The following is a 17,714-nucleotide window of genomic DNA, read 5'->3' as shown; positions in this document are numbered from 1 at the left end:
ATATAGCCCAATCTCCTTGTTTCTTTAGCTTACTGAAGATGTCAGTAAGTGCAGTGAGCAGCAACTATGCTACAGGCTGAATAATACTCTATTTTGAAATTTTCCTTCACCAATGATTGTAGTCATTACATTTTTTCCCTTTTTTATTATTAATTCAAGTTATGGAACAGGCTTGTTTCACATGTAAGTCCCCTCTCCCTCTCCCTTGTCAGTGAATTGTAGCAGAAGTGACTCAAGAGATGGCTCAGCCATTAAGGGCCCTGGGTGCTCTTCTGGATGACCCAAGTTCACATTCTTCTTTTTTGCTTTTATTTAACATTATTCTTTCCTTTTCTATGCCCACATTCATTATTTTACTTCATAGCTTTTTCTGCATTGCCATTGCCACTTTATTTTCTAGTGTTGTTGCCATATAGAGGGCTTGACTAGATTTAAATTATACCTTGCCTTATAATTTAGTTTGATGGTGCTGTTGGCAATCTAGTTAGGCATTTTTTTCTCCTTCAGCATTGTGGTTGAAACCTCAAAATAAGGCTGATCAGTAAAATACTCCCAAAATAAAGCAAGAAAAGACATACACCTCAACAAATGCACAAATCACAACTTAAAAACACCAGAAATGTGGAAAATACAAGAAAAAGACTCCTCTGAAAAATCACACTGCCTAAAGGTTAAATCCTAAGATACTGAAATAGTTGGTGCCCACACAAAGAAGTAAAAATTCAGTTTGAAAAATGACCAGTGACTGCAAGGACAGTTCATATAGATACAAGAAGTACAAAAGCCAATTCAATGAGTCAATTACAGAAAGTCCTGAATACAAAAGTTGCTTCAGAAAAATCAGAAACATGGATGAAATAATTGAAATAACAAAAGTATAAATATTTGAAATGAAAAATTAAATAAACCAAATTCAAATACAGCAGAAAGCATTAGTGATAGACAAGATAAAACAGAAGACAATTAGATATTGAAGACAAAGTAGGAACTATTACATTCAGAAAGCAATAAAGAAAAAATAAATATAAAACTACAGTTTCAAGGATTTCAGGACAGAAGAGAGCAAACTTAAGAATACACAGGGTAGACAAAGAAGCTGAAATACAGACTGTATGCTCCAAATACATCCTCAATGAACTATAGAATGGGTTGGAGAAAAGTTTCAGATGTTAGGGTACTGACTGCTCTTCCAGATGACATGAGTTCAGTTTCTAGTACCCACATCCATCAACTTGAAACCAGGGGATATACCTTCATCCAGGGGATCTGACATCCTCTTCTGATCTCCACAGGCACTCACCCACACAGTGTACACACACACACACACACACACACACACACACACACACACACACACACCACTTAAATGGTTTTAATTCTCCAATTTAAGGAGCATAGTAAATGATTGGTTTAAAAGCAAGATCCACTTAACCTGCTATCTGTAAGAAACACACTTTATTGGGGTAAAACCACACATACCAAATATAAAAGAATGGGAAATGATATACCAAGCAAGCAGAAGCTGAAAACAAGGAGTAGCTGTTCTCATATCTGACAAAGTAGACATTAAATCAAAAGAAGTCTGAAGATAAAGAATGAGATCACATATTAATGGAAATAATTATCCATCAAGAAGACATGGAATTATAAACACATATACACCAGTTTCATAAAGCAAACAAAGGAAACGATGGGGCATGATAGAATAATGGTAGAAGATCTCAGTATCCATATTCTTATAAAGAGATATCTCATATGAACAAAAATTAATCAAACTTTATATTAAAACTTCACTATAGACCTAATGAAATTAAGAGACATATCAAAATAGTATTTCACTTAATAGCTATGTAATACACTCTCCTCTCACCAGCCCCATTGAATTTTTTCCAAGATACATCACATTTTAGGTATTAAAGTAGGTCTTAAAAACATAAAACTTTTTTGCAGATTTTTTTATTTGAATTAGAAACGAGATTGTTTTACATGTCAATCCCAGTTCCCTCTCCCTCCCCTCCTCCCCTACCACCCCCCCCAACTAAAACCCTACCTATCACATATCCTTTCTGCTCCCCAGGGTGGGCAAGGCCTTCCATAGGGGGTCATCAGAGTCTATCATATCCTTTGGAATAGGGTCTAGGCCCACCCTTGTGTGTCTTGGCTCAGGGAGTATCCCTCTAAGTGGAATGGGCTCCCAAAGTCCACACCTATGCTAGGGATAAGTAGTGATCTACTACAGGAGGCCCCATAGATTTCCGGGGTCTCCTCACTGAAACCCACATTCCTGGGGTCTAGATCAGTCCCATGCTGGTTTTCCAGCTATCAGTCTGGGGAATAAGAGCTCCCAGTTGTTCAGGTCAGCTGAAAAACATAAAACTTAATCAAAAATATTTTCTGATGTCTTATAATGGAATAAAACTAATAAATAATAGTAAATAAAATTATAGAAAATACACACACGGAATTTGAACATTGGGCTCTTGAGTGGGACAATGAAGAAATCAAGGATAACTTTAAATTCTAGGATAAAATTATAATGAAAAAACAATTTTACCAAAAATTTGGGTTAGAGTACTCTTATATTTTGGAAGTTTATAGGTATGGATGCATATACTCAACAAAGTTTTCAGAAAGAACTCAAATAAACATCTTCGGGATATCCTGGTCTCAAGAAATCAAGTAAAAGCCAACTCCAAAATAGTAGATGGGAAAAATAATAATATTGGGGCTGAACCTTGGATGCCTCCCAAAGCTGAAGGTAAGTTCCTATTGCTAAGGACAATGCACACTTCAGATACAAGACTCTTACAGGAATCAAGCTGGATATAACCCAAAACACTTCACCCTTGTGTACTTAACTCAATAATACCAGAAGGTACTATGCAATGTGCCAAGGAAGACAAGTATTGAGTAGTCTTACCTAGCTGTGACATTGATAAATTACAACAGTGGTCAACAGGGCAAGATAGTCCCATAGTTACACTAGTGAAACTTATATCTTGGTGGTAACCGCTACCTAATTGGACTTACAGTCCACTCAATAGGAGGGAAATCATGACTGGCATTGTAAATATAGCCAACTGGTACATCTCAGAGGAGAACCAACTACTGCCATTTTTCTAAAGTACTGTAAGTCCTAACTGCATTTGAAATACTTAAACACAGAGATAACTGTAGCTCTGTCATCTCCCCAAAGACTCTTCATTTCACAACAGTTGGAGACCATTAAAGAAAACCACAACTATTCAAAATGCAGAGAACAACTGTCCCACTGGATAAATCTACAATATAGCCCTAAGACTTAAGGATCAGAAAACATCATGGAAGAGGCAGCAGATAGATTATAAGAGCCAGAGACCCATGAAATCTGCAGCAAGATTGTTGTCTCCTAAATATGGTAAGGAACTACACCCATGAAATGTTAACAGCATGCCTGTTTAAACAAGACCTGAACATTGATAACACTAGTTGTATAGCTCTCCACTCCTAGATGAGGATCTACAGGGAATTAAAATTTGCTGAGAGAAAGGGAATTAGTTTTCCCCAGAGATGAGCTCCCTAAATGGTCATCCAGCCTCAAGTGGTAACCTTACAAAGTATACATATATGACTCACCAGGTTGCATTCGTATATTTATTAACATATATAAATATACGTGTGCATCAATAATTAAAGAATAAGAGGCTATGAATTTGAAAGTGAATAAGGGGTATGGGAGTGATTAAAGGGAGGAGAGAGAAGCCCCAGAGATATGGTATATTGGTGTAATTATATTTTAATCAAGTAAAAATGCTCTAAATTGATTGCAGCATTATATACATTCATACAATTGTCAAAGAATATAAAGGAAAATGAAACAAAAATTAGTTCTTTGAAGAAGTAGCCAATATTGTTAAACACTTAGCCAAATTAATCAAAAGAAGTAGAAAACAAATTAGCAAAATTGAATATGAAAAGAAAAGAGGGAGACACTTGTGAAAACTAGGGGAATCATTACAGAATACTTGGAAAATTTATACTTAAAAAATTAGAATTTTTAGAAAAAAATATATGACCTATCAAAATTTTTAAAAGGAGGAAGCATTCATGCATATCACCGATGCATCAGTTGCTACAATCTCCAGAAAATAAACCAGGAAGATCAGCCATCCTGTGAAGTGAATGACGGTGGCAAAGCAAAGATACAAAGAAGAAAGGAAACTGGTGTCTTCGGATTTCTATTGCTGTGAAGAGACTGCATGACCACAGCAACTCTTAAAAATTTAATTATCTCTGGCTTACAGTTCAGAGCTTTATCTAGTATTATCATGGTGAGAAGCATAGTGGCATGAGGCAGACATGGTGCTGGAAAAGGAGCTGAGGGTTCTACATTAGTATCAGCAGGCAGCAGGAAGTGAACTGTGAGCCACTAAACCTGGTTTGAGCTTCTGAGAACTCAAAGCCCACTTCCAAGTGACACACCTCCTTCAACAATACCACACCTCCTAACAGTAACACTCCCTGTAGCCAAGCGTTTCAACACATGCATGCACCTATGAGGGGCATCCCTATTCAAACCACCACAAATGGAAAACAGAAAAGAGTACAGATTCCATTGCTGGTTTTCTTGTGTTTGTTTCCCTTGTGTTCCTAACTTCCATCTGTGGTCCTCTACTTCAGAAGGATTTTTGAGTTGAAGCAGTAATTGTTTTTAATTGACTGTTATGGAATTTTAGTCTATTTGTTTTCCTTGCTTCTGCAAATGATATTTACTTTTGGAGCAGTGCTGGAAATGGAGCCTTGAGTACCTTGAGCACATGCACTGAGATTTTATCAATATTTTATACTCCAACACACGTCAAAACCTTCTTTAGTGGTTTGAATAAGACTGGCTCATCTATTCAAATGCTTAGGCATCTGAGAGTAGCACAATTTGAAAGAATGAGGAAGTGTGGCCTTGTTGGAGGGAGTGGGTCATAGGGGAGGGGGGCTTTGAAGTTTTAAAGGCCCACGGCAAGCCCAGAGTCTGTCTCTCTTCCTTCTGTCTATGAATGGAGATGTAGAATTCTTAACTACTTCAGCAATATGTCTGCCTATGTACCATCATGTTCCTAAACCTCTGAAACTGTAAGCAAACTACAGAAGACCAATAAATAATGTAATTCCAGATGCATGTCAACATGACTTCTCAAAACTTGCTCATTGTTCAATAATTATCTCCAACAGGGTAAATTAAATAAAAATCAAGGAATTAAAAATAAGCAATAACAAAGTTCAATCATATAAGAAAAATTCCTGAATTTATTAATTTATATATGCACAGACAGATGAGTGAAATAGAGAAATGATGAATTCTAAGTAAATATACCACAAAGGTACTCTGACAACCAAGTTTATACCTGCATCACTCACAATATATATATATATATATATATATAGATAGATAGATAGATAGATAGATAGATAGAGATAGATAGATAGATAGATAGATAGATAGATAGATAGAAAGAGAGGTAGATAGGTAGAAGATGAAGATAGACAGATATAGATAGAAAGATAGATGTGTGATTTGTGGTTTTCCAACAAGAAGAAAAGAGATCATGAAAGAAGATAAAAAGATCCTAAGAGATGTAAAAAGTATAGGGTACTTGATTACATGTAGATGCAAATAGAAAGAGTTACTAACAGAGAGAATAAATAGAATCAACTAGGTAGACAGGCAATGTTAGAAGAAGAGGGGACTTTTTGAGAACAAAGTATGATACTTAAGTATGAAGATGTCAAAAAATGTGAATAACTTTTATGCTACCCCAAAAATAATTTTTAAAAATTGAGTATGGGCCAGCAAGATGGTTGAATAGACAAAGACCCTTATTGCCAAGCCTTAACAACCAGAGTTTGATCTCTGGAACCCACATAGTGCTAGGAAAGAACCAACCCTTGAAAGTTGTCTTCTGACCTCCACAATAATGTACCCCCCACACAGACACACACAAATAAATAGATGTAATACAAAATTAACGAATAAAAGACATGAAATGGAAATTCATTAGGGTGATTGAAATATTTTTATTTATTTTTGATTTTTCAAATAGAAATCTTGGTATGGAAAGCTCAGTGCGGTAAAACAAAAACCTCAGTAGAAAATCTAGCCAATATAATATATCAAGCAGAAGACAACCCATCAAGTCTTGAGAAGGTCAATAGAATATTCCAACAATGGTATTTAAATATCTCACTAAATAGACTTCAAACCAAAACTAAGAAGAGGTAGAGAGGATGCTACCTATTCATTGAAGGGAAAATTTCACCAAGAGGATAGTGCAATTCTAAACATTTATGCACCAAACATGGGCTAATCAAGTTCATAAAAGAAACACTATTACAGATGAAATTACATGTTGACCATCACACAATAACAGAGGGTGACTTTAATACCCCACTCTCTCTAATAGACAAGTCATCCAGGCAAAAACTAAACTCATAAATGCTGGAGCTACCAGTCAGAATGGCTAAAGTCAAAAACACCAATGACAGTTTATGTTGGAGAGGATGTGGAGAAAGGGGAAAATTCCTCCACTGTTGGTGGGAGTGCCAACTTGTACAGCCACTTTGGAAATCAGTATGGTGGTTCCTCAGGAAAATGGCAATCAGTCTACCACAAGATCCAACAATTCCACTGTTAGTCATGTACCCAAAAGTTGCACATTCATACAACAAGGACATCTGTTCAACTATGTTAATAGCAACATTATATGTAATTTCCAGAACTTGGAAGTAACCTAGATGCCCCTCTGCTAGAGAATGGATAAAGAAAATGTGGTACATTTACACAATTGAGTATTACTCAGTGGAAAAAAAAGAACAATGGAATCTTGAAATGCACAGGCAAATGGATGGAACTAGAAGAAACCATCCTGAGTGCAGTAACCTAGTCACAAAAAGACAAACATGGTATGTACTCACTCATATATGGATTTTAGACATAGAGCAAAGGATTACCAGCCTACAATCCACACCTCCAGAGAAGCTAGGAAACAAGGAGGACCTTGAGAGAGACATACATGGTCCCCTGGAGAAGGGGGAAAGGACAAGATCTCCTGAGCTAATTGTGCAATTCTAAGCATGGGGGGAGAGGGAGTTAGAAGAAAGAGAATGGCAAAAGGGGGAGAGGAGGACATGAGGGAGGAGGAAGATTGAGTCAGGGGAAGAATAGAGGAGAGCAAGAAAAGAGACACCATAATAGAGGGAGCCATTATAAAGAGAAATCTGGCACTAAGGAAATGTCCAGAGATCTACAAGGATGACCCCAACTAACAATTTAAGCAATAGTGGAGAGACTACCTTAAATTCTCTTCCCTGATGAGATTGATGACTCTATGTCATCCTAGAGCCTTCATCCAGTAGCTGATGGAAGCAGAGGCAGACACCCACTGCTAAACACTGAGCTGAGCTCCTGGAATCCAATTGCATGGAGGGAGGAGTGATGAGCAAAGGGTTCAAGACCAGGCTGGAGAAACCCACAGAAACAGCTGACCTGAACAAGGGGGAGCTCATGGACCCCAGACTGCCAGCTGGGAAACCAGCATAGGACTGATCCAGTCCCCCTGAATGTGGGTGTCATTTAGGAGGCCTGGGGAATCTATGAGGCCTCTGGTAGTGAATCAGTATTTATCCCTAGTGTACTAATGGACTTTGGGATCCCATTCCACATAGTTGGACTCTCTCAGCCTAGACACACAAGGGAGATCCTAGGTCCCACTCCAAATGATATGACAGACTTTGAAGATCCCCCATGGAAGACCTCACCCTTTCTTGGGAGCAGAAAAGGAATGGGATAGGCAGTAGGTGGGGGGCAGGGGAGGAGCGGAAGGGGAAGGAACTGGGAGTGACATGTAAAACATGATTGTTTCTAATTTAAATTAAAAAGAGGAGGAAAAAATAAAACATGGTGAATTATCCTGGAGGAAAAAAAATGCTGGAGCTAAATAACATAATGAAACAAATCGACCTAGTAGCTACCTACAGAACATTTCACCCAAACACTAAATAATATACTTCCTTCTCAGTAACTCATGGAACTTTCACCAAAACTGACCACATGCTAGAATATCTTTAAAAAAAAAAAAACAACAGATACAAGAAATTGAAATAATACCTTGCATAATATCTGACCACCATGGATTCAAGCTGTATATCAATAACAGAAAAAAGCAGAAAGGATACAAACTCATGGAAACTGATTAGCTTGCTACCAAATACAGAATTGGTGAAGACAGAACTAAAGAAGGAAATTAAAAACCTTTTAAAATTGAATGAAAATCAAAGCACAACATATCAAACTTTAAGGGACACAATGAAGGCAATTCAAAGAGACAAATCCATTGTATAAAATGCCTACATAAAAAAACCTGGAGAGGTCTTATAGTAGCACATTAGCAATATTCCTGAGAGCTCTAGAACAACAAGAAGAAATAAACCCCAGAAAGATAAAGGGCAAAAATTAGTCAAACTCTTGGCTAAAATTATTAAAAGACAAACAAACCAAACAATACAAAGAACCAATGAGATGAAAAGATGGTTCTTTGAAAAAAAACAAAAAAAATGACAAACCCTTGGCCAAATTAACTAAAAGAATGAGAAAGAAATCCAAATAAATAAAACTAGAGATTAAAGGGGACATTACAACAGACACTGAGGAAATTCAGAGAATCATAAGGATATACTTTAAAAATAGGTACTCCAATAAATGAAAATCTCAAAGAAATGGGTAATATATATGACCTAACAAAGTTAAATCAAGATCAGATAAGCAATTTAAACAAATCCTTAGCCCCTAGTGAAATAGAAGCAATAATTAAATGTTTCCCAAGCAAAAAGAAAAAAAAGAGATAGAGGAAAGAAGGGAGGAAGGAAGGAAGGAAGAAAGGAAAGAAGGAAGAAAGGAAGCAAGGAGCCTATGGCTATATGTATACAACACAGAATTCTACCATTAATATTCAATAAGAATTAACACTCATACTCCTCACATTATTCCACAAAATAGAAAAAGAAGGAACATTGCCTAACTCTTTTTACAAGGCCAAAATTATTCTGATACCAAAACCATATTAATACTCAATAAAACTAGAAAGTTATAGACCAATATCCCTTAAGAACATAGATACAAAATTCTCAATAAAATATTTGCAAACTGAATCTAAGAACAGATCAAAGTGATCACATAGTATTTTTCCCAGAAATGCATGGAAAGTCCAAAATACATAAAGCAATAAACATAACTGACCACACAGCCAGACAGAATGTCAGCAATCATAAGATCATTTCATTAGATTCAGAAAAGTACTTTGACAAAATCCAACATCCCTTCATGATAAAGTCCAGGAAAGACTAGGGATAAAAGGGACATACCTCAACATGCTAAAGTCAATTTAGAGCAATACCACAGCCAACATAAACCTACATGAAGAGAAACTCAAAGCATTTTCACTAAAATCAGGAACAAGAAAAGGATTCCACCCTCTGCAAACCTATTCCATATAGTATGTAAAGTCTTAACTAGAACAATTAGACAATTGGGAAGAATCAATGGGCTACAAATAGTGAAGGAAGAAAAAGTAACTTTATTTGCAGATGATAGGACTTTATTCTTTTTTATTTTAGAAACAATCTTATTTTACATATCAATCTCCCCATTCCCTCACCCTCCCATCCTCCCATGCCCCCCACTGACCCCCCAACCCACCCCCACCCACTCCCCAAAGATAGTGAGGCCTTCCACAGGGATCATCAAAGTCTGTCACATCATTTGGGGGAGGGCCTAGGCCCTCTTCCATGTATCGGGGCTGCAATAGTATCCCTCCATAGGGAATGGGCCCCCAAAGTCCATTTGTGCACTAGGGATAAACACTGGCTCCACTGTTAGAGGTCTCATAGGCTGCCCAGGCCTCCTAGCTGACACCCACATTCAGAGGGCTTAGTTCAGTCCAATGCTGGTTCCCCAGCTTTATGACTGGGGTCCCTGTGTTCTCATTAGGTCAGGTCAGCTGTTTCTGTGGGTTTCTCCAGCACAGTCTTGGCTCCTTTGCTCATCCCTCCTCCCTCTCTACAACTGGACCCCAAACACTTCACTGATAAACTTCAACAACTGATAAAAGTGGCTGGCTACAAAATTAATTCATAAAAATCAGTAGCCACCTTAAATACAAATGAAAAAGGGCAGAGAATGAAATTAAGGAAGCAGAACCATTTAGAATACAATAAAAAAATATGTCTTGGGGTAATTCCAACCAAGTGTGGTGGTTTGATAAGAATGGCCCCTGTAGGCTCATATGCTTAGTTGCCAGGGAGTGGCACTATTTGAAAAGGATTAGAAGGTACCCTGTTGGAGTAGCTGTAGCCTTGTTAGAGGAAGTGTATCATTGAGGTTTCAAAAGCCCATGCCAGAACCCAGTCTCTCTCTGTCTCTCTGCCTCTGTCCCTCTGCCTATGATCAGGATGTAGCTCTAACACCACACATGCCTGCCTCCATTCTCCCTGCCATGATAATAGACTAAGCCCCCCAAACCATAAAAAGTCCCCAGTAGTTTTCCTTTTAAAAAGTTGCCTTGGTCATAGTGTTTCTTTGCAGCAATAGAACAATGACTAAGATACCAAGCAGTTGAAAGATTTGCATAATAAAAATGTTAAGACATTGAAGAAGATATCAGAAGATGGAAAGATCTCCCATTCTCATGGATTGGCAGGATTGACATAGTAAAAATGGTCATCTTACCAAAAGCAATGTACAGATTCAATGCAATCCCCATCGAAATTTCAACACAATTCTTTACAGACCTTGAAAGAACAATACTCAACTTCATATGAAAAAAAAAATACCAAGATAGCTAAACCAATCCTGTACAATTTAAAAAAAAATCACCATTCCTGATTTCAAGCTCTGCTACAGAACTATAGTAATAAAACCTCATGGTGTTGGCATAAAAACAGACAGGTGGATAAATGGAGTTGAATTGAAGACACAGACATAAATCCACACACTTATGAACACCTGAATCTTGAAAGAGAAGCAGAATTATACAATGGAAAAAAGAAAGCATCTTCAATAAATCTTGCTGGTCTAACTGGATCTGTGCATGTAGAAGAATGAAAAATAGATCCATGTCTATCACCCTGCACAAAACTCAAGTCCAAGGGGATCAAAGAACTGAACATAAATCCAGATGCACTAAACCTGACGGAAGAGAAAATGAGGAGTAGCCTTGAACGCGCTGGCACAGGAGACAAATTCCTGAATAGGACATCAACAGTGCAGGCACTAAGAACACCAATTAATAAATGGAATAGAATAAAATACCCAGACATAAGGCTGTACAACTATGCCCACCATATTTTTGACAAAGATGCCAAAAATATACATTGAAAAAAAGACATCTATAGTTAGACATCTATAACACATGGTGCTAGAAGACTACATATCATCAGGTAGACAAAAGTTCATATCTTTTGCCCTTTGCAAAATTCCAAATGAACTTATGACCTAATGCTCCAAAACTCCTAAAGGAAAAAATATAGAGTACTGAAAGGACTCCATATCCTGCAGTAAGAATTACTTTCACATGCATGTTCATTGCTGTTTTAATCACAGTAGCTAGGAAATGTAATTAACTTATACATTAGTTACCATTCTGTTGTGATAAATACATTTATCTATTTGGGCTTACAGTTCTAGAGTGAGTTGGAGGTTAAGACTGAGTGTGGATATGTTCAATATACATTATACACATGTTTGAAATTCTCAAAGAATAAATAAATATTAATTTTAAAAGGATCAGAAATACAACTCCTGATAGCTTCAAAAATAAAATATCTATAAATAAACCTAACCAGGAAGGTGAAAGACTTCTACAATTATAATTTTAAAACAGTGAAGAAAGAAACTGAAGAAGACACTACAAGAGCAAGAGCCCTCTCATGCTCATGCATAGATTTAATATCGTGGAAATTGCTGTTATCAAAGGATTAAACACAATCTCATTCAATATTTCAATGGAAATCCCTGAAGAAATAGAAAAACAAAACAGAAAATTCATAAGTAAGCACAAAAGACCCGGATATTCAAAATAATCCTGGCCAGCTTTCATAGTACTAAAACATGATATGCATATTACCACAAGAAAAAAAGTAGTTATCAGTCTTACTCAGTTGTGTACCCTGAAAGCTACAAAAAATGATGGGCCTAGCAAAAAGACATGTTCAACAGTGCAACAGTGGCACAAATGTTTTGAGAGGAACTAACCATTTTCCACATGGATTTAAGGCCTACTCCACAAGTTGAAACCTACTCCTTGCACTGTTATTGGGATCTAGAACTTGAAACTAAACAGGTCATGGATCCTGGGGGAGAAGCCAATATTATTATTTTCCTCAATGAACATTAAGTGGAGTTCAGGAATCCTGCTGAGGAGGAGGAGAAAGAAGTATAGGAGCCAGGGGGGTCAAGGACAGCATGGAAGGCTCACACAACTAACCTGGGCTCATAGGGCCTCACAGAGACTGAATCAACAACCGGTGAGCCTTCATGAGACTGATCTAGGCCCTCTGCGTATATGTTACAGTTGTGTAGTTGTTCCTCTAATGGGACTCCTAACAGCATGAATGGAGATTGTCCAACTCTTTTACTGGATTCTGGGACCCTATTCCTCATACTGGGTTGCCTTGCCCAGCCTTAATACATGGAGAGGTGTTTAGTCTTACTGCAACTTGATATGCCATGTTTTGTTGATACTCATGGGAGACCTGCCCTTTCCTGGATGAAGATGGAAGAGGAGGGGTTTGGGGTGATAGAGGCAATGGGGGAGGGGGACTGGGAGGGGAGGATGCAGGGAAGAGGCTGTGATTGGGATGTAAAATGAGATGGATAGAAAGAGTTCTAATGAATGATCAAAACTTGAAAAATAATAAAAAATAAATGCAATACAACACATACATAGACTCACAGACAGAAATTAAATAGGATCATCTGAAGAAGAAGAAAGGGCTTTTGATGCACTTCAACATTTTTTTCATAAGAAAAAGCCCTGGAACTAGAAAATAACAGTACATACCTCCTCAGCATGAAGTATATATACAACAAATCTATAGTAAGTCTTATAATAAATAGGGAAAATACTAAGATGTTTTCCTTTAAAATCAGGAATAAGAGTGTACACTTTCTCCACACTTATTAAACCTTAACTAGAGAAATAAGGCAAGAAAACTAACAAATAGGAAAATTACTCTATTATAAAATTCTTAGATCCAATAAATTATTTCAGAAAAGCAAGGTACAGCATCAACATAGAAAAGTCAGTATCTTTTCTATTTAACCGATGATAAATATACTGAAAATTAAATAGGTGAAATAATTCAATTTATAATAGCTCCTAAAGTACCTAGGAATAAGTACATATAACCATGAATGTGATTGAGCTCACACTGCCAGAGAAGTTAGGAAACAAGGAGGACCCTAAGAGAGACATACATGGTCCCCCGGAGAAGGGGAAAGGGACAAGATCTCCTGAGCAAATTGGGAGCATGTGGGGAAGGGAGAGGGAGCTAGGAGAAAGAGAAGGGGAGAAGAGGGGTGAGGAAGACATGGGGGACAGGAAGATTTAGGGGAAGAATTGAGGAGAGCAAAAAAAGAGTTACCACAATAGGGGGAGCCATTATAGGTTTAAAGAGAATTCTAGCACTACGGAAATATCCAGAGATCTACCAACTAACAATATAAGCAGTGGTTAAGAGGCTATCTTAAATGCCCTTCATAGATAATGAGATTGATGATTAACTCATATGCCATCCTAGAGTCTTTATCCAGTAGCTGATGGAAGCAGAGGTAGATACCCACAGCTAAACACCGAACTAAATGATGGAATCCAGTTGCTGAGAGGGAGGAGTGATAAGCAAAGGGCTCAGAACGAGACTGGAGAAACCCACAGGGACAGCTGACCTGAAAAAGGGGTTGCTCATGGACCCCAAACTGATAGCTGGGAAACTAGCATAGGACTGTTCCAGACCCCCTGAGAATGTCAGTTAGGAGGACTGGGCAATCTATGGGGCCTCTGGTAGTGGATCAGAATTTATCCTTAGTATACGAATGGACTTTGGGAGCCATCTCCATATAGAGGGATACTCTCTCAGTCTAGACACACAGGGGAGGGCCTAGGCCCTGCTCCAAATGATATGACAGACTTTGATGGTCCCCCGTGGAAGGGTTCTCCCTCCCTGGGGAGCAGAAAGGGGATGGGGTAGGGGGTTAGTGGGGGGCAGGGGAGAAGAGTAGGGAGAGGGAACTGGGATTGACATATAAAAGAAGCTTGTTTCTAATAAAAAAAATCAAAAAAAAGAAAAGAAAGTGATGGAGCTCTATAGTCAAACTTTGGTGAAGAAAGTCGAAGATACTAGAAGAATGAAACACATCCCTTCTTGGATCAGAAAATCAGTGCTGTGAAGATGGCTATACTGAAAGTACTTTACAGGTGCATTGCTATCCCTATCAATATTCTAATGACATTCTTCAGATAAATAGGATTGACCATCATTGTATCTTCAAACATATGGGTCATTATTCCACATTCTCACTGTTTTCTGATTGTTCATTGCCCTTGGCTACCTCCTCCCCTATTTCAACTGGTTCATTCATGTGTATATGTTGTAATGTGTATATGTGGGTGTTCTTGCCTTGTGTGGGTGTATGTGGAGGCTATAAGTTCTGGTTTGAATGTGTTCCTTAATTGCTTCCTCACCTAGGATGGCTCAGTGATCCTGGAACTCACCATTTTGGCTAAACTGGCTGGCCCCTAAGATTCACATACCCCAAGCCCTCAACTGCTGAGGTTACAAACGAATGCCACCCTAAGTGTTTATATATATATATATATATATATATATATATATATATATATATATATGTTCCTTTTTCTAAGTGTTCTTTTTTCTCAACATTACTTTGGCTATCCAGATTACTAGAGAGAGTAGGACAGGAGGGATCATAACTCAACATAATAAAGCTATGTGTGAGAAACCAACAACCATCATTTACTTAAATGGAGAAAAACTTAAAGCAATCCCCTTGAAAGTGAGAATTAGGACTGCCTAGTACCCCCATTCCTTTTCAATATGGTACTTGAAGCATTATCTAGAGCATACAGACAAGGAGAAGTTAAAGGGATCTGTTAGAAAAAAAGCAGTCAAATCATCCCCATTTGCAAATGATATGATATAACACATATGAAACAAAAACTTTCCATCAGACTACTTCTAGAAATGGTCAACTACCAAGTTCATGATACCAAATCAACCTACAAGAATCGGTATCCTTTTTATAGACCCAAAACAATCAATGTTGAGAAAGCTCATGGAAACAATTCCATTCCCATTAGCACCCCAAAAGTATCTATCAATAGACTTAAATAAGGAAGCGAACAACCTCTACAATGAAAACTTTAAACCTCTGAAGAAACATTGAGGAATACAGTAGAAGATGGAAAGACATCCCATGGTCATGGATTGGTAGAACTGATACTATGGAAATTAACAAAAATAAATTTAAAGATTCAGTGCAATCCAATAAAAATTCCTAATTCTTTACAGAAATAGAAAAAACAAAATGTATATGCTATATCTTCTTATAAATCATCCCCCTTATTAATAGGTGGTGCCCTTCTTTCTATCTTCTGGTTAGCTTGGGGTTGAAATCTACCTATCATATTACAGAATAGTTATGTCAGCTTTGTTTCAGTTTCCATTCATTTGATAGATGGTTTTGCTTGATTTCACTGTTACTAGTCTTTGTGCTGTCATGACCAGTAATCGAGGTGAAGATGACAGTGATTCATGTTTAGTATAGTCAGCAGCCTGCATCTCTCTATTGGTTAGTTCAAGCTATTTAACTTTCAAGTTCTTATTGAAATATACATATTTATCTTAGTAGTTTATTGGCTCTCTTTCCCCCTTTCTTCCCTTTTGGTAAGACGTTTATTAAAAAAGTTATTAACACCATAGTAATACAGACAGACTCGTGGGAACTCTGAGAATTCAGGCCCACAAGGCAAAGTAAGAGTTTCTTCTTATAGGTCTCAAAGGGGGAAGGGTTCACAGTAGGCCCAAGCTTGCAACCAGACTTTATTTATTCGTGACAGAGTGGAGTGAAATACAGATGTGGAATAGGTGACTCAGAGGATGTGGGGCAGGGGTGCAAAGGAAAGGCATAGCTTAGTTGAGGTGTACCCACTATGCAGGTAGGGGATGTCTTCCATCTTTTGGTGTGTGGCGATCTTTTCTTAATATATTTTTTATTTATTTTTGAGAATTTCATACATATTTGCAGTGTAATCTGATCAAACCCACCCCTTCACTCCCTCCCACTAGAACTATTCTACCATGTCTCCATCCCAATTTCATGTACTCAGAGTTTTTTGTTTGTTTTGCTCTGTTTGCTTCCCACTACATCCAGTTTTTGCTGGCAGTATGTGCATGAGTTTAAGGTCAGCCACTGGAACATAAGCAGCCTATCTGGGGCCATATCTTAATATATATGCTTAATGGCTGGGAGTATGACACAGAAGAGACTCCTGTAACATGACAGTGTAGTGTGGTGTGTGCATGTGCTTGTGTGTCTAAATTTCACATCAACTATCTCCTACATAAGCATTATCTAAACCTATGATAATTACCTTTCTTTTTCAATATGTTGTGAATAACTGACTCTTTGAGCAAAGGTGGCAATAGGAACAAAGAGGGAAATGAAATCTAATCGTAGTTATCATGTTTGTTGTAAGTTGAGGGTTGTTATTAACTACCTTTGGCATTGAGTGAAATTTATAATAGTACAACAGTCAAATAAAAAGAACACAGTTTTCTCTTTTAAAAAGTGTTCTTTGGAATAGAGGTATGACTTCATAGTAGCAAGCTTTGTAGAGGTCCTGAGTTTGATCCTCTGCACTTGAATATATATATATATATATATATATATATATATATATATATATATATGACATATATATATATTATATATATATTATATATATATATATGACATCATCAAGAAATAAAATGTTATCCAGGAATGATACTGGTACTCTGTATTCTCAGCACTTGGAAGGGTGAGGTAGGAAGATGATCACAATGTAGAGGCCAGCCTCTAGATGTAAGTTTCACGCCAGCCTCTGCTATATTGTGTAACGTCTCAAAAATGCACAAGAAAAATGAAAAGGGCTGGTGCAGTGTTTCTTTTTGCTGTCTATTATTAATTCTTTTGTCTCGTGTTCTGTATTGTTTCTGAAGCCATGGGAATAAGGAAGAATTCTCCTGCAGAGGAATACAGCTTGCTGTGGATTGGTTTCTAGATAAAGGCCATAAAGATATCACTGTATTTGTACCAGCCTGGAGAAAGGAGCAATCCCGCCCTGATGCACCAATTACAGGTACTATTTCAAATTAAAAAAAAAAACCAAACTTTTCCTAAAGGGTCAAAGATGAAAAGATAGTTTTGACAAAGGCAGATGGTTTCAATTTAGATGATTGCTTTTCTAAGTGAAATATGCTTAAAATGTCTTTTAGTAAGTGTATTTTTCATAAAGTGATCCACTATGAATCCATCCTTGTTTTGTGGTGATAGTTAAAAAACTTCAATTTACAACACCATAAAGCACATAAGTGGAAAAATGAACTGAACATTATTTTTATGGAAATGG

The 17,714-nt window shown here is 37.4% G+C and overlaps 1 protein-coding gene across 1 annotated transcript in view; it reads left to right on the top strand.

Moving 5' to 3' along the window:
• Positions 1–17,714, top strand: part of Zc3h12b (zinc finger CCCH-type containing 12B) — a 32,621-nt gene that overhangs the window by 5,283 nt on the left and 9,624 nt on the right. Inside the window, exon 3 of the mRNA XM_027431855.2 lies at positions 17,305–17,444. Within this exon, the coding sequence (XP_027287656.1) occupies positions 17,305–17,444 (140 nt within the window). The remainder of the gene's footprint in view (positions 1–17,304; positions 17,445–17,714) is intronic.

This window comes from Cricetulus griseus, chromosome X (assembly GCF_003668045.3).
Source record: "Cricetulus griseus strain 17A/GY chromosome X, alternate assembly CriGri-PICRH-1.0, whole genome shotgun sequence".
Taxonomy (NCBI): Eukaryota; Metazoa; Chordata; class Mammalia; order Rodentia; family Cricetidae; genus Cricetulus; species Cricetulus griseus.
Note: the sequence above shows the minus strand (reverse complement) of the source record. Positions and strands in the feature narration are given on the sequence as shown.